The 18,679-nt window shown below is 35.4% G+C and overlaps 1 protein-coding gene across 3 annotated transcripts in view; it reads left to right on the forward strand.

Annotated features, from left to right (window-relative positions):
- ABCA5 (ATP binding cassette subfamily A member 5) overlaps positions 1-18,679 on the forward strand; it is a 72,583-nt gene that overhangs the window by 3,965 nt on the left and 49,939 nt on the right. For 2 of the 3 annotated variants that reach the window (XM_077853648.1, XM_077853649.1), the window contains exons 2-8: positions 9,524-9,640; positions 10,666-10,870; positions 13,453-13,614; positions 14,507-14,595; positions 15,447-15,676; positions 17,263-17,404; positions 18,314-18,502. In XM_077853648.1, coding sequence (XP_077709774.1) covers positions 9,539-9,640; positions 10,666-10,870; positions 13,453-13,614; positions 14,507-14,595; positions 15,447-15,676; positions 17,263-17,404; positions 18,314-18,502 — 1,119 coding nt within the window. In that variant the 5' untranslated portion in view covers positions 9,524-9,538. Of the gene's footprint in view, positions 1-5,660; positions 5,754-9,523; positions 9,641-10,665; positions 10,871-13,452; positions 13,615-14,506; positions 14,596-15,446; positions 15,677-17,262; positions 17,405-18,313; positions 18,503-18,679 lie in introns of those variants that run through there. The other variant, XM_077853650.1, reaches the window with a different exon arrangement.

Genomic DNA, 18,679 nt, shown 5'->3' on the forward strand with positions numbered 1-18,679 from the left:
TGTTTAAAACTTACCTAATTATTATTTAAAAGCTCTGCAACGGGCAGCCCCAGTGGCGCCACTGGCAGCCCAAGGCATGATCTTAGAGTCCCGGGATCAAGTCCCACATCAGGCTCCCTGCATGGAGCCTGTTTCTCCCTCTGCCTGTGTCTCTGCCTCTGTCTCTCCTTGTGTGTCTATCATGAATAAATAAAATAAAATCTTTAAAAAAATAAATAAAAGCTCCAACCTTAATGCATTCCCCAGGTATGCTATGGAGCAATGGAAAGTAACTTTTAAAATGTTTAAATATAATTGTATACTCTTATTTCTGTGTTGTAGTCACTGTTTTTAGTAGTGAAGAATTGGCTTTGTTAGTGTTAAAGATACTAGACTGTTAAGTCTTTGTCTTGGAACTATATCAGGTATTATGTTTTCCAAAACATGTGATTTGTTAAAAACATGCCAGTGGAAGTTTTATTGTATTTCAGTTGTTAGCTTGTGCTTTCAAGGATCGTCTTCTAGTATATGCTGCAAAAGAGAAAGTCCTATGTGTTGTCTACTCACAAAGCTCCTTTTGATGTTATGTGGTCCTCTCCACCATTTCCAGCTCTGCCATGGCTTTCATGAACTCCATCACTAGTGAGTGAACTCTGAGGTGTTTGTGTGATCCTGTTCCCACTTACTGTGTCAAATGTGGGGCTGGCTAAACATCCTTTCTTGCCTTTTCCTTTTATTCTTTTGAGTGCCTTTATAGAGCTATAAAGTTTGAGATAATTAATGAGAATTATAGTGCAAAAAGGAGACATTTAGGGCAGCCCTGGTGGCTTAGCAGTTTAGTGCTGCCTTCAACCCAGGGCGTGATCCTGGAGACCCGGGATCGAGTCCCACCATCAGGCTCCCTGCATGGAGCCTGCTTCTCCCTCTGCCTGTGTCTCTGCCTCTCTCTCTCTCTCTCTCTCTGTCTCTCATGAATAAGTAAAATCTTAAAAAAAATAAATAAATAAAGAAGACATTTTGAGCCTTCTGCTAAATAGGGCTTTTCTTATGGCTCAAGAGAAGGCACCTGATAAATTAACTCTTCACAGATCTCCCCTTGCTGGCCACGCCTCATTTCTAACTTTGCAGCCTTGTTTTCAGTTGCACGTTTCTGTCAAAGCATCACTTTCATATCACCTCTGCTTAAACCACCCTTCTTTCAGGAAACCTCATTCACCTACCTATAGGAGTTGGTCTCATTTGAGATACATCTTTATCTTTGGCTTCAGTACAGAAAGTGCTCCTTTTCCACATCTTTCCTGCACTCTAATTTCCCATTCAAAACTCTGCAGGGGATCCCTGGGTGGCGCAGCGATTTGGCGCTTGCCTTTGGCCCAGGGCGCAATCCTGGAGACCCGGGATCGAATCCCACATCGGGCTCCCGGTGCATGGAGCCTGCTTCTCCCTCTCCCTCTGCCTGTGTCTCTGCCTCTCTCTCTCTCACTGTGTGCCTATCATAAATAAATTTAAAAAAATTAAAAAAAAAAAAACTCTGCAGAAGAGTGGAGAATGAGGGTGAGAAGAAGGGACTTTTGTGATTACCCTACCAGGATGAGTCACAGGCACCCTTTTCTTATTCTTTTTTGTTTCTCTCTTCTTCCCAAAGGGCAGACATTCGCAGAGCCAATATGGTTTGGGCACTGAAAGAGGAAGCAAAATATTTTCCTAAACACCCATAGTTTGCGAGGAATCTTTTACAGTAGAGTTAGTACCTCGTATTATTATGCAGAGCAGACATGCCTGATTTATCCCCATGGCCCATTTCATTTGGGCCTGCTTGGAAACTGTGGTTGTGGGGTTAAGGAGGACAAATAGGTTCACTGTTGTGTCTGTTTACAAAAACCCGTCCTTAGCTTTGAAAGTACTGTTCAGATGAACATTAAGCTAAAAAGTTTATGAAAAATCAATGTTAAGAATGTTTCATTTTTTTAAAACAGCTAAACCGGTTGTTTCATGTCACGAAGGAAACAGCCAATTGGATTTTCTTTTTTTAAGATGTTTTAATAAGTTGCATAAATAGAGGTTCAAGGTTACTGAAATTTAACATTTTCACATGATTAGACTAGAGCTTGTGAACATAAGAAACATTACTTTGTTTAGGTCAGTGTCATGAGCAAGCTCTGAAGGTGCACACACAAGTTGGGTCTTTCCACAATGTCTGCTTTAGTCAGTCATAAAGCAAGGTTAACGTTATATAAAGTGGTTACAGGATCCCACACTCAGTGACATTTTACCATGTGATTAACTTGGCTTCTTACTCAGAGCACAAAGCAGAACATAAGACAATTCACAGAGGGTAGGAAGTTAACAAAGAACCAAACATGAAGTCAATATGTAGGCTCACAGTTGAGATAAGGCATTGATTGGTCCTCTCTGGGTCAGCTCTCTGCACTTAATGCTTACTGTGTTTGAGCATTGAAGGTTCTCGATTCCATTTGGAGATCGGTCGGACAGAACCTTTGGTAGCAGCTGCCTTTTTAAGTGGTCAGACGTAAGGGGTCATCTGAAGAATTTGACAGTTTGCTGCAAAAATCCTCCCTTTTTAAAGGGATTTAATCATTCTTGGGCCTTCACAGACCTCCTCTGCTTCTGCTTGTTAGCCGTTCTGGAGTGTTGTCAGTGAGTGCTGATCTTGGTGATACCCCGTAGCTGCAGTCAGTACCCTTAATTGATCATGATATTGTTTGACACAGGCCCTTGCATGACATAAGTGACTCCATCTTGCTTTCTACGGTTAGTCATGTGATCCATTTATATGATTTCTTAACACATTTCTTAATCGTTTTTGGCTTTTCTCACTTTTACCATTCATCCATTCTGGGAGATTTCTTCAGTGCTCTTTCTTACTGATTTGTTTGTGGGGCTGTTTGCCCCATCTACTGAGAATTTTTTTCTATGAGTCTGTTTCATTTCCAGGTTCTATAGGTAGGTTTTTCTTAATTGCTTTGTTTTTGTTTCATGAATATGATATTCTTTGTTGTCTTTTTGAAGATATTAGTTATACTGATTTTATATACAATAGGTCTCAAAGTGTATAATTACTTGCCATAACAGACACCATTTTCATATATTAATTTTTATTTACGTATATTAATTCTTTTAGTCATTCTAGTAAGCCAAGCAAGTGAATACTATTATTATTTCATTGACAAATGAGCGAACATAGAAAAATTAAATAACTTGCCCAAAGTCTCAAAACTAGTAAGTGGCAGAGGCTGGATTCGTGTTTAATTGGTTTACCTCCAGAGGTCACACGCTTATATTAACATTATTAGTTTTTGGGGTTGTTGACTTCGGTGTCTCCCCCTGGTATTTGTTTTGGTGTGAATGTTTACTGATCCAGTTTCTTTCGGCATGTCTGAAGATGTTGCTTGGATTTATGATAGCCTATTGTTTTTTCACTGTGTGTGCTGGGGTGGAGAATAGTGCCAGCCTGCTGAAAATCAGCAGCCATCTACAGGCTTTCACTGCCTCAGTTTAAATACAGACACCTACTCTTCTAGACATAGATGAAGCGGTTAATTTGGGATTTTACCTGGTAAGTTAACCTCTTCTTAAAAAGGTATTATTTTAATTCAAAATAGAAATATTTTAAAAGTATCATATATAGATGCAGTATTTCCTTTTTTGTGAATATTAAAACAGCTGCTAGCTCCATTTATGTTTGTGTTGATTTTGAATCCTTTTTGGTGGAGAGGGGTGACAGATGATGATGGATCAACTCAGCCTCAGATTGATGAGATTATCTAGCCAATAAGTAGGAAGTATTCTATGAGAGACCTGGATAAAATGCAATATAGGACCATCTGACTAAGGAAAAGGATGAAGACAGAAAAATCTGCCTAAAGAATAGGGAGCTTAGGAGCAGAAGGAAAACAGCATGAAAGCATCTTTTGCTTATGAAGGGATTTTGTGCTTTGGAGGAAAGGACATGAAACAGAATTGAATGGACACCAAAGTGACTTCTTTGATTAGTCACAGTGTGTTATCTTCTATAGAAACATTTCCCTATTAATATTATTTTAAAGCAACTTAAAGAATTTAGTGGTTCTTAACTTTTTTATCTGCCCCTAGGCATTCCAAATGGTATCAGTGGAATTCTTTACTTAGTAGGGAGGGGAGTGAACAGGTTTTTAACATTCCCCTTACTGTGCTTACTTTGAAAATCACTGTTGTCCTTAATGAATACTCTAACCATGGAGTTAAGAACACATTATACTGATATATTAGTTAAGTGTTTTTAGTTGTGAGAAACAGAATCTGATTCTCACTAGCTTATGTGAAAATAAAATATATTGAGTGGATAAAGGGCATTTCACATAATCTAAGGAAGAAAAAACAAGTTTTGGGCACAGGAGATAACCTACTATAGGGGAAAGTTTAGGACCAAGAGTGCATGAACTTTTTTTTTTTAAAGTAAGCTCTATGTCCAACATGGAGCTCAAATTCAGACTGGCTTGCTCTTCCCACTGAGCAACCAGGCACCCCTGAGTTTACTTTCTTAAATGTTTCCATTAATGAACTGTTGACATGACTCCCAGTCTCCTGATCTCTTGGTTAAAAATTTCATACTACCAGGAGAAAATTTAATTGATATAAATCAGGGGTAGCCTTAGAGGTGGTGGTAGGTGGTGATGACAATGGTTTGTCTGTCTCTTGCCATGGTGAGAGGGTGGAGGGTGATGTTTTTGGAGTAGTGTTGGGATCCAGAGCCAACAGCTAAGAAAGAACTCTAGAGACGTCTTTGGTGCAAAAAGATGGTTTTATCAAAGTATGGGGATAAGACCTGAGGGCAGGAAGAGCTGCTGCTTTTGGGATTGTGAGAGGGATATACTTTGGGGTTGGGGAAGTAAAGATGGGGAAGATTCAGAAGGATTTTCATATGCTAAAGAAGACCCACAGGATGGTGGAGGACTGGCTATTAACTGAGATAGTTTTTCCTCTCTAGCATGGCATTAAGATTAAGACAGTTGGGAGCTTCCTGGAGGAACTTATGCTCTGCCTGTCTCAAGTTATTTGTCAGTGGGCTGTGGGTTATGAGGACATTTAATTTTATCTGCACTTCACTCTGCCTTTGTTTACCATATCAGAGGTTAAAAGTTAATTTTGCTGTAAAAAGCCCTGACTAGTGGTGGAGTGGGTACAAGTATTGATGAACTTTGGATAAGCCTGTTAAACATAAAACCCTGAGTTCAGGAAGTAGTTCTCAAGGAGGAAGAACATTTATGAGTCCATAAGCACCTTTATGAGGGGCCTATTTTCTGAAAATGAAGACTTAAGCATGCAGCATTCAATTTGAATGAATAATTTATTGGTACCCACTAAATCAATGTGTTTGGGCAGATAATGAGAATGTTCTTGCTGTACTGGTTAATGTTTCTCTTGTGTTGTAGTAAATCATCCTTGAATGAGTGTAATTTTTCTTTTTTCTTTGTTCCTTTTTTGGCCTAGAGATGATTATCATCAGTTCTTTACAGAATCTGATATAATATGAATGAGGCTGTTGGGAGAATTTATTTTCAACGTATCTTCCATTCTTGACTGCTTTATTAGTTCTGCTGTTTTTAATTTACTTATTTAATATATTTTACAGTATGTCTAATTGTGTAATTAAAATTTATTTTTTCTTTTTTCTTTTTAAGTAACCTCTATACCCACCATGGGCTTGAACTACCAATCTTGAGATCAAGAGTTGCATGACTGAGCAACTGTGTTTTTCTGACTGAGCAAGCCAGGTGCTGCTATAATTTTTTTAGTACATAAGTAACACATATTAATAGGAGAATTGATAAAATAGAAAAAAGCACAGAGAAAGTAAAAGTTGTCTATAATTCTGTTGTTTAAAAAAATCTCTCTTTGTGCACATAAAGAGGATACTTATTTAATCCAAACTTAATTTATACTTACTTTTGGGTAAGACAAGCTGCTTCTTAAAAGTTGCCTGCTTTTTTTTTTTTTTTTTTTTTTTTATAGGTATGAGATGGTTAGCCAGATTGGAATGGATTGTTCTTGTTCTGGAGGGAAGTCACACCAGTGGCCCTCATCAAATAGGTTTATATACAAGGCAACAATTAATGTTCTAGAAGATGGCCTAACAGGACTTTTTTGTTTGCTTGCTTGCTTTTAAGATTTTATTTATTTATTCATGAGAGACAGAGAAAGAGAGACAGAGACATAGGCAGAGGGAGAAGCAGGCTTCCTGTGGAGAGCCTTATGAGGGACTCCATCCCAGTACCTGGGGATCATGAACTGAGCTGAAGGCAGATGCTCAACCACTAACCCACTCAGGCTCCCTTGTTTTTTGTTTTTGTTTTTGTTTTAATTTTTATTTAATTATGATAGTCACAGAGAGAGAGAGAGAGAGAGGCAGAGACACAGGCAGAGGGAGAAACAGGCTCCATGCACCGGGAGCCGACGTGGGATTCGATCCCGGGTCTCCAGGATCGCGCCCTGGGCCAAAGGCAGGCGCTAAACCGCTGCACCACCCAGGGATCCCTCCCTTGTTTTTTTCAAGCTGCCCTCAATACCCTTTGGTGTGTAGAGTCTAGATTACGGAGATAAGCAAACTGGAATAAAGACCACAGAGATTGCAGTTTAGACTCTGGCCACTTCTATTGAGTTTAATATAACCTCTGAAAAATTGAGATAGCTCCAGCAGAGGTCCACCGGCAGAAAGAGCTCCAAGGACTTTCAAGGGTAAAGATAGTCTTGATAAGGGATACTGGACCTGTGACAATGATTTAGGGCATACTATTTTTGTTTTTGTTTTAAGATTTTATTTATTTGAGAGAGAACATGAGTTAAAGGAGGGACAGAAGGGCAAGTAGACTCTCCATTGAGCAAGGAGCCAGCCTTGGAGCTCAATCTGGAGATCCTGACCTGAGCTGAATTCAGACACTTAACCAACTGAGCCACCCAGGTGCCCCTACATCATACTGTTAAAAAAAAAAAAAAAAAAAAGAGTGAAATTTGTTTCCTTCACTTCAAAGTAAAATTACCCTTACTCCTTAAGCAGTTTTTCTGTATCCTCTCCTCAGTCTGTGCAAGCACTAGCCTCCATCTCATTTCTATGGCTTTATATATTCTGGAAATTTCATATAAATAGAATCACATAATATTTGATCTTTGCATCTGGCTTCTTTCATTAAGCATAATGATTTGGAGTTTCATCCTTATAGCATATATCAGTACTTTATGCATTTTTATGGCTGAATAATATTTAATTCTGTGTGCGTGTGTGTATGTTGCAATTTGTTTATTCATCTGCTTATGGAAATTTGGACTGTTTCTATCTTTGGCAATTATGAATAGTGCTGCAATGAACCTGCCTGAGCAGACACTTGTTTGATTCCCTGTTTTCAGTTTTTTGGTGTATATACCTAGAAGTATTCTTTTGGGTGTATGTGTGTGTACCTAGAAGTATTCTTTTGGGTGTATGTGTGTGTGTGTGTGTGTGTGTATGGAATAGTGGGGCGATATGATAATTCTGTGCTTAACTTTTTGGGGAGCCGACAAACTTTTTAGCAGCTGAACCAGCACTCCCACCAGCTGTGTAGGAGTTTTCTAGTTTTGCCATAGAATTTCTTATGAGAGATCTGCTCTCATTCAAGTCATTCATTATTCCTGTATAGGTAATGCATGGTTGTTCTGTGAGTGCTTTCAAGATTTTTTAGTCTTTAATTTTTAATGGTTTGATTATGATGTGTATGGATATGGATTTCCTCTGATTGATACTGTTTGGGATTCATTAAGCTTCTTGGAACTTGTAGATTTTTTATCTCTTGCCCAAAATATTTTTTTATCACTAACAGTCTTTCTTCTCTCCTTTCTGGAACTCTGATAAGGAATGTTAGACCTTTGTTATTGTCCATCATTCTCTTAGGCACTGTTAATTTTTTTAAAAACCTGTTTTCTCTCTGTGGTCTGGATTGGGTAGCTTCTATTAGTCTGTAAAATTCACTTTTTCTGTTATCTCTGTTGAGCCCATTCCATGGGTTTTATTTGTTACTCGTTTTCTGTTCTTAAAGTTTCTATTTGGTGTTCCTTTACATCTTTTTTTTTTTTAATTTTTCATTATTTTCAAGAGTGTTTGCCATTGTTTGCTGGAATACTTTTTAAGTATCTACTTTAAAGTTTTCGTCTGAATACTCCAGAGTCTGTCGTCTTGACATTGCCATCTGTTGATTTTTCTTTTCTTAATAGAGGTGATATTTTCCACAAACTTCTCTTTCTGAGTTGTTTTGGATTGAGACTGGGTTTTGTTTTGATTATATGGGGAGTGTTGATACTTTCTTCTAGCATGCTGTCATCCTGGTTAGGTTCAGGTCACAGGTTTCATCCGCATTCTTTGAGCTGTGGATCTAATTTCAGTTTAGTTTTCAAAAGCCTTTTTTTTAAAAAAGATTTTATTTATTTATTTGAGAGAGAGAGAACGAGCAGTGGGGAGGGGCAGAGGGAGAGATAGAGAAAGTGAGCAGATGCCTCGCTGAGCGGGAAGCCTTGATGCAGGTCTCAATCCAGGCCCTGGAGATCATGACCTGAGCCAAAGGCAGATGCTTAACTGCCTGAGCTGCCCAGGTGCTGCCCCTCAGCTTAGTTTTCAAAAACCCTTGTAGAACAGTTTGGATCTGTCCTGTGTATGCCACCTGATGATTGGTCTGGATCTGGCAGTAGTCTGTCTTTTAGTTTAGTTCCTCAGGTCTTTGGTACACAGAATAGGATTAGATCCATTTGTGCCCAGCTTGGGAGTTAGTCCTGGAATTAATGAGCAACTTTATTATGTTGCTTTCCTGAGCTCTTCTTTTTATTTGCTCTCCCTTTACTACTTTCGAATTCCCTATGGCTTCTCATTTCCATCCTGCAGCTAGAATGCTAGAGTTGTTTTGCCTCATTGAACCGCACACTTGGACAACTTGCATCCATCAACCATATCCAGGACCTAGGAGATAGAGATCACCTTGGGATTTGGCCCCACCCTTTTGGAGCTATAGCTCCACTTATTGGAGAGAAAGATTTTCCTGCCTCAGAGTTTGGGCTGCATTAGGCTTTCCTTATTGCAGTCTGATGCTGTCATGTGATTGCTCGAAGATCGAGGCATAGGAGAATGTAGAAAAGAAAAAAAGGTGGGGTATTTTCTCATTCTCCCTGAGCGGAAAACTTTCCTTTCCGATGTCTCAAGCCAGAACTAGAGAGCTTTTGGGCCTTGCCTTCTCTGCCTTAATACCTACTTCCAGTGCATTCGGTTTGGGGAATACCAAAAGACACAAAGTGGTGAGCTCAGTGTTGGTTGTGGGGATTTTGAATTTTGATTCCCTCTGTTTCACATGCTACTGTTTACTATTTCAGTGTCGTCAAATTGCTGTTTAATGCATTCTGTCCAGACAGGAGAGACAGCTTGGAGTATTCATCATTTTCTCTAACCTGAAACTGAAACATCTGTTTTTGCTATTGAATTGCATGCATTTGACTGTGTGGTTCCAGTTTTTTTCATTTACTCTTTTAATAGACTGATCTAGAAAACATGGCTACTGCAATTAGGGAGGTGGGAGTTTGGAGACAGACCAGAACACTCCTACTGAAGAATTATCTAATCAAATGCAGGACTAAAAAAAGTAGTGTTCAGGTAAGTTAAATGACTCTTTCTTATGCCTGATTGCAGTTTTTGCACTGACATGTTCCCTTTCTAAGAGAGGATCTATTTTTCTCAGTATATTTTTATTACAATTTTATGTCATTAGGTCTCATGTGCTTGTGAAGTAAAAACTTGTGTTAGCACAGAAAACTACCTAAATTACCTGTGTCTTCTGAATGTTAAAAGTTTTAATAACCATTCCTAAATTTAGTTAATTTCTGATATCAGTGCTTAAGTTTGAGCTTTTAGATGTGCATTTCCCAGGTTTTCTGGAATAAAAGAAAAATTCCACAGATAACTTTATGGAATAGTTTTCCACGGTTTATTCATGACTTCCCATCTTTTGGACTCTGGATTGAGTTACCTGAGATTACTAAAATTATGTCACATGTTTGTTCTCAGCAAATCTACATTACTTTGAAAGATAAAAGAAAGTAATAACCCTGCCTAACCAGTTAAAAATTTTAAAGGCTGAAAATATATTGTTCCTTTTCTGAAGCATAACAGCTAAACAGCAAGGTGAAACAGGTTCATCCCTATTAAAGCTGATTATTCAACTTTACAGAGAATAGTTTTAATAGTAGAAATTGAGGTATAATTAAGGCATGAGTTTTTAAATCAGATTTGAGTGAAGATACTTTTATGGTGAGCCCAGTTTGGGCTGTTTTGTAAGTTAATTTAAATAATGTTATATATAAGTAAATTTATTATATTTTATATTTAGTAATCTAAGATCTTTAAATATTAGTGTTTATGTGATTTTAATTTATGTGACTTGAATTTTAAAATATTTTGGTGAAAATGTAAAGGAAAAATTGTCTAATATTCCTGTTGAGTTAGATGAGATATTTAATACTTCTTTCAGGATAGAATTGCTTTTACTTTTTGTGCTTAAGAAAGGAGACCCAAATTCCTCATGTTTTTGCTTAGTATTATATTGTTTGCATAGAAATCTTGATGATATTTGCTGCTTTTGGTATATTATATAATCATCTTGTTTGTCTCCTTTATTACAGGAAATTCTTTTTCCATTATTTTTTTTATTTTGGTTAATATTAATTAGCATGATGCATCCAAATAAGAAATATGAAGAAGTGCCTGATAGAGAACTTAATCCTATGGACAAATCTGTTCTGTCTAACTTAATACTTGGATATACTCCAGTGACTAATATTACAAGAAACATCATGCAAAAAGTTTCTACTGATCATCTTCCTGAGGGTATTGTGAGCTTATATATGGATTCTATCTGTAACAGTATTTTTTACTTGCTTTATTGAGTAAATTACATTCTTAACACTTAGAGATATGTCCCGTCACCAAAATATAGTTTAATAAAAATTACTAAAATCATTTAATCCTGCTGAAGCATGTTTTGTAGGTCTTATTATTATTTTTTTTTTTATTTTATTTGAGAGAGAGAGAATGAGCAGGGGGGAAGAGCAGAGGGAGAGTTTAAAGCAGGCTTCCCACTGAGCAGGGAGCCCAACACGCAGTCCGATCCTAGGATTCTGGGACCATGACCCGAACCTAAGGCAGACGCTTAACCAACTGAGCCAACCAGGTGCCCTGTCTTAATATTTTATATTTAATTCTCAGACCATTTATAAAATAAGCATATTTGTAAAAGGATAAAAGATTTGAAGGCATCTTTTTTTTTTTTTATTCTGACTCATATAATAAGCTAGAGGTATAGGAGCACCTGGGTGGCTCATTGGTTGAGCACCTGCCTTTGGCTCAGGCTGTGATCCTGAGGACCTGGGATCGAATCCTGGATCAGGCTCCCTGAAGGGAGCTTGCTTCTCCCTCTGCCTGTGTCTCTGCCTCTCTGTGTCTCTCATGAATAAATAAATAAAATCTTTAAAAAAATAAGGTAGAGGTATGAAGATTACTAAGCAATAATCATTTCAGCCTATCATGCCCATTTATGGAGGTATATGGTATAAACAGAAGTAGTGCTTAGTTTTGGAGACTGTGACTGTGGCTAAGCACCTAAGTCTATTTTTCTCTCTTTGTACTTCTTTTAAGAATAGAGTGGGAAAAAAAAAAAAAAAAAGAATAGAGTGGGAAACAGGGGAAACAGTGTAAGTATGTGATACTAATGAGCTTAAAGTGGCTGTGAGAGAACCCAAGACAAGAATTAGAGAAAGTTTGGGGAATATAAAAAATAGTGAAAGGGAATAAAGGGGAAAGGGAAAAAAATGAGTGGGAAATATCAGAAAGGGAGACAGAACATGAGAGACTCCTAACTCTGGGAAATGAACTAGGTGTGGTAGAAAGGGAGGTGGGCGGGGGGTGGGGGTGAATGGGTGATGGGCACTGAGGGGGGCACTTGAGGGGATGAGCACTGGGTGTTATTCTATATGTTGGCAAGTTGAACACCAATAAAAAATAAATTTATAAAAAAAAAGAATTCAAGAAAGTGACAGTTTATACTATGATGATTAATGTAATGAAATACTAAATTGTTGAAAATAACAAATTAACATTTTGTCTTAGATAGTTTTAATCAACTTTGAGTATGTATCATCATAGATTTGGATAATATATCACTGAATAGATGAAGCTTATGTAATCAGGAGCCAGATAATTTTTCCCCTGTTGGTTTCTTTCTAACTTATTACTATTTAATATCTTATTGGTATATGTTGGTTTACCTAAGTACAAATTGGATGGATAGCCATAAACATTTAGTATGCCAGCTCGAAAAGCTGATCAGAAATGTTGAGAATGAAATTCTCAGGTAATCCTGAGTTAGAGGAAAGCATATATACCAACAGAATCCAAGTCAGTATGTATTAACTTGGATGCTAAAATAGTAGAAATATGTATATAGATTATTTTTTTAAGTTCTGTCTTTTTAACAATAGAACTGTCTGAAAGTTGAACACAAATCCATATATATGGTAACATGACTGATAAGATGTTGAACTACCACCCTCTTTATTCAGCTCAATCCTTGTCCACCCTAAAGGTCTGGAAATCATGACAATTCACATTGAAATAACACTTTATAATTTATAGAGCATTTTTATGTTTGTAATTGCATTTGATCTTAACGACGAGTGTGATCAGCTAGGCATTAAGGATGAGGACACTGAACTGAAGTTCAGAGAATTAAATTGCTTATCTTTGTTCACACAGCTAATAAGTAACAGGTAAGCACATAATCCTATGTTCTCACATTTTACCACATGTTCTTAAGCTTCTGTAGTGAAGACTAGTTGCTTGTAAATAAAACTCTGAGAAAATATTAAAACATTGGGATCATCTGATGTGAAAGGAAGTGCAGTAGAGATTAGAGTATTTTCTCCATATATCTTCTAGGAAAGGAACAAGCAATAAGTGGTTGAAATGGCAATTTTTACTCAAAGGACAGTTGTGTCTTAGTTACCAGAGAACATATTTGGTTTCTGAGAAGAAGGATAATGGAATTTTCTTCAGAAGAAAAATTGGAAATAAAATATGCATTCACTTATCAAGGAGTTATTTGTATGCTTTACTTTGAAATAGACAAATGAACTGCATATACTGCATAATAAACTATATGCTAAACTTTGTCATATTAATAGCTTTTGTGTTACCTAGATACATAATTTATGTACTCAGATGACAGCTGAGAAAGTGTGAAATTATACTATTATTCATTATTTAGTATATTTTTAGAATGGCTCTATTTTCTTGAAAGAATGAAACAAAAGTGCTTATAAAATATTGTATTCTTCAACGTCATGTTAAATTTGGCCTGTTGTTTGGCAGTAAACTTTAAATTTGTGAGTCAACTTTATTATAATATTTTACAGTCATAATTACTGAAGAATATACAAATGAAAAAGAATTGTTAGTATCCAGTCTTTCTAAGCCCAACAACTTTGTGGGTGTGGTTTTCAAAGACTTCATGTCCTATGAACTCCGTTTTTTTCCTGATATGATTCCAGTATCTTCTATTTATATGGATTCAAGAGGTAAATAGCCCTAAGTAATGTTGTAAATCAAATAAATGCATGTCTTTGCTGCTTTTATTTCATATGCAAAATTTGATGTGGTCAAACACTGGCATTTTCAACTGTGTAGTTGTTTAAAGAAGACTGTCAAATGTAGCATATATATATGTATACACAAATATCTACATGTAATATGAAATATAACTTACATAACATGCGTTTTAATATACTTATATATTATTTTAATTATAGTAACAGAAGGCAGAATTTTATCTTGAGTTGTATGACTTTCTGAATTGGCATTTTTTCCTCTATATAACTTTTTTTTTATATATATATAACTTTTTCACATGTGGTGTGCTACATATCATTTAAATTTCAAGGTCTTGTACCAATGAACTTTATTAGTTTTATTTTGATATCATGGAAAACATCCTTCAGTGCTTAAACCTATGAAGAAATACCACTAACCACAAACGTTTACTGAGCAATGTTAAAGTCTCTTAATGATGAGTACTGAATTTGTGACTTGGTTCCAAAAAGCCATTACGAACATTTCTTTTTCTGGGCTCTTAACCTGGACTTGTCCTGGCAACTAGAAGTGCTTTAAATCTGATTAAGTCACTGTAGAATGACTTACTTGAAACAGAAAAGTGAGTTATTTTTTTTTAAGTGAGTTATTTTTAAATAATCATGTTTACAGTTAATTTCTTTCTATGTAACTTTTTTATTTCAAAAATTTCAAGTAAATAATCAGGAACATGCTATTCCTTGCTTTCAAAAGGCAATTGCTCATTTTCTTGGTCCCTATGGAGATTGATTAATTATATTGCTTTAGTAACCCTCCATATGTTATCTTTAAAAGAATACACTTAGTTGTTGTGCAAATATGTCTCACATTTTGTCCCCATAGCTGGCTGTTCAACATCGTGTGAGGCTGCTCAGTACTGGTCCTCAGGGTTCACAGTTTTACAAGCATCCATAGATGCTGCCATTATACAGGTAAATATGATGAAGGAAGTAAAATAAAGCCAAACCATATTTAGCAATTACACTCTAAGTCTTTACAGTTAAGATTTGGTTTGTCTGCAGTTAGATGTACTAGATATATATTACAGCTCCTAAAAGAAAAAATATAAGTCATATTTTCTGATGTAATATTTTTCAAACCCCACTTTTATTTGATGGTTTCTAAGCATGTGACTTAGCATTCCATATATCTGTATTGTATCTGTGTTGACCATAGGTAATATTTATGAAAGATCTTTATTTACAGACTTTTCCCCTTGAATAAAAATAACATGGTGCTAATAATCATTCCTAATTCCTCAATTTTATAAGTGCATATATTTTTTAAAGATCTTATTTATTTATTCATGAGAAACAGAGAGAGAGAGAAGCAGAGAGAAGCAGAGATACAGGCAGAGGGAGAAGCAGGCTCCATGCAGGGAGCCTGAGGTGGGACTGGATCCCGGGTCTCCAGGATCACGCCCTGGGCAGAAGGCGGCGCTAAACCGCTGAGCCACCTGGGCTGCTCTAGAAGTGCGTATTTTTGTTAAGATGTATATAACTGTCTGCTTAAGATGATAATTGTTCAATTTATTTTCTTCGACAAATTATTTCATCAACATTTATACACTTCCCAACTACAGACTTAATGGTATGTTTCCAGAATGAATAAAAACAATAATGTATGCTGTGTCATGATACTGGGGTCAGTCACTTTATTTCAGGTGCGGTTTTTGAGGATTGTATTTCCAATAGGTTTGTATTACATTTAGAGGTATATATATTTATATATTTATAGGGGGCCTCTGTCAATTAAATTCATTGATTGTATTTTCCAATTCTAGCTGAAGACCAATGTTTCCTTCTGGAGGGAACTGGAATCAACTAAAGCTGTCATTATGGGAGAAACTGCTGTGGTTGAGATAGATACCTTTCCCCGAGGAGTAATTTTAATATACCTAGTTATAGCATTTTCACCTTTTGGATACTTTTTGGCCATTCATATCGTAGCAGAAAAAGAGAAGAAGTTAAAGGAGTTTTTAAAGATAATGGGACTTCATGATACTGCCTTTTGGTATGTTATTAAAAGTTTATTGTTTAGTGTGATTAATAATTAAGTATAAAGATCTTCAGTGTTGTAATTTGTTATTTGCTCAATCTGAGGTGCTGATCCTGTTTACCTGCAATGACTACCTTTGTCTTGGAATATGAGAGTAGGCAACAAGCTTTAGCAATATATTGTTTTGTTTTGTTTTTTTACCATAAGGGAAGTGGTATTTGAAAAACTCATGTTGATATTACATGTTTAAATTTTATTTTATATTTTGTCTTAATTGATGAGGTGTGCTCTGTGTATTTCGGTATATAGAATGTAAGAGATCTTGGAAAGTTAGAAATTAATTGTGTGTTACAGTCCTCCTCCAAAATCATAGTATATGAATGTTATTAAAAATGTAATTAAAATGATTGAAGTTTGTGAATGTGGTATATGGGATTTTTTCCCCCTGGGGAAAACAGTTATTTATGTGAATTAAGATGAAAATATACAAAATAGTTTATAGAGAAACAAATTTGAAAAATATTTTCACAAATGAGCTTTCACGTGTCAGCATTTTTATATAATGATGATTTTATAGAGGTGTGCAGTTTTATAAATAATTCTTAGTGAATTTTCCTTTTCCCACTGTGTAGTAGGAAAATTTATTTTGGACTCATTTTGGAGGAGAAGTTAATATTGTGCATATGAGTTGCTATTATAGTCCATTTTACAAAATTTTATTTTATTTAGCCCAATGTAGCAATCAATTATAACACTTTACATAATGGAGTCATTGTTGTGTAACGTATTTTCTTTGCATGTTTTTTTTTCTTCTGTCATTTGGGTAGTGATTGGTTTTTAAGATGCATTGAATTATTAAAGTGCTTTGTGAGGAAGCAGTAATTGGAAGCATTTAGATCAATTTCTCAGTGCCTCAGTTTTGCTTCTGGAAAATGATGGAGTTGGTTTTGGTAATGTAGATATCCATCAGTCCTATTTCAGTGCTTTTGTGGTAGCACATATTAAATCATGATCTGCTTACATTAAAAAGCAACAAATCTAAGTGCTATAGCAATTCCATTGAACTCTGATTTGGGAAGAAATTTTGAGTAAATATCTGGAGTCCATTGTTGATCTTGATCTTTCATTGTGTAAATGTAAAGTATGTTGTTGATAAGTGATTGTGTGATTAGTTGATTAGTGTTGTTGTAAAGTATCAAAAGCCATCAAGAGGTTTAGTTATAGCCCAGGCCATAAGAAAATTGTTATTAAACTCTTCAATATTTTAAGAAAATCAGAAATGTGCATTATCGAACTTTGGAGAATATTAAATTAGTCATGAATTGTTTTTAATTTGTAAACTTCTCTTTGACTCTTGAAAAGATAATCACTTTTTTATGTCTTTGTCAGATTATACTTTTACCTTTAATTTAACCAGTGTTGTATTTTTAATTACTTATAAGAGCATTAATTCTCAGTAAATGACTATACACAGGAAAGAATAAATACAGTTAATTTTAAGGATAAAATGGGTAAAAAAACCTGAAAGTTTTTTTGAAATGATTTTTAAACTGATAAAGCCTATGCATTTAACCATAAATGTGTTTATATTCTCATTTTAGGCTTTCCTGGGTTCTTCTGTATACAAGTTTGATTTTTCTTATGTCCCTTCTTATGGCAGTCATTGCAACAGCTTCTTCGTTATTCCCTCAAAGTAGCTGCGTTGTGATATTTCTACTTTTTTTCCTGTATGGGTTATCATCTGTGAGTATTTTAACTTGAAGTGGGAATAAAGAACTGTCAAAATAGCTGATTAATACGACAAAGTATTATTCTTTGGTTAACTTGTAGTTGATTTATTACTAAGTTACTGGTAAATGAATTGTATGTAGCATTATTGTACTTCTGTATTTTTAAAAAAGGTACAAAGTAGTCTCAAGTTTAAATTTGTTTTCATATAATATATTTCATATACAATCTCACTGAATCTTTATTGTCTTCATATAATCACATTATGTGTATAATTAAGGTTGTCTGGTACTGGACATTTTTCCCCTTTGTTTCCATGAAATCCTGTTTCAAGTTAATTTATATTATAGGGTGATGATTTATAAAAGTATACCTTTATAAACATAACTTTTTGACAGTGTTGATGTTCTTTGGTATATTGGCTGAATTCAGCCTTTGTTTGCACTGGTTCCAGTTTCCATTTTGACTGGCTTGTGTGCCCATGCTGTACCAGCTGTTAAATTTTCTGATGATCATCTTTACGTTAAATAATGTAACTTACAAACAACTCAGACTTCTGTGTACAGTTACTTGATTTTGTATCTTATAAACAGATTGAGTTTAAGAGATAAGTTTTCTCTTTAAAAGCTGGTTGATTTATGTTTTGTTCACATATGTACTCATCTAACTGCAGAAACATGGCTGTTTATGGTTTCTGTAGTGTAGAAGTAATCACTTTTGCCTATGTATAGGTAAAATGGAGTGTTTAATGCTTACCATCTTAAGTTTTTTAATGTATCACAATTTACATGAAAATAAAATACCTTACCAATGCATTTAAAAATTATTTTAATGAATGTATTTTCCAACGAAAATAACTGGTTCTTTCACAAACAAAATTTTGTTTTCATACAATGCATTAACCTTAGTATTTATATTTTACAGATATTTTTTGCTTTAATGCTGACACCTCTTTTTAAAAAATCAAAACATGTGGGAATAGTTGAATTTTTGGTCACTGTGGCTTTTGGATTTGTTGGTCTTTTGATAGTCCTCATGGAAAGTTTTCCCAAATCATTAGTGTGGCTTTTCAGTCCTTTCTGTCAGTGTACCTTTTTAATCGGTATAGCACAGGTAGGTAATATTTTTATCTTGCTTTCACTAAATATTTTTTCTCTTCAGTTATGTGTAGCCTGTTATACTACAATGCATACTACTTTGGATTTGCAAAGAAATTTTAAAATGTCCACATGTGAAAGGAATGCTACTTGAATACTGGAGCATATTTTATCTGGGTTTTATTTACATTTT

The sequence above is a fragment of the Canis aureus genome, chromosome 16 (genome assembly GCF_053574225.1).
Source record: "Canis aureus isolate CA01 chromosome 16, VMU_Caureus_v.1.0, whole genome shotgun sequence".
Classification (NCBI taxonomy): Eukaryota; Metazoa; Chordata; class Mammalia; order Carnivora; family Canidae; genus Canis; species Canis aureus.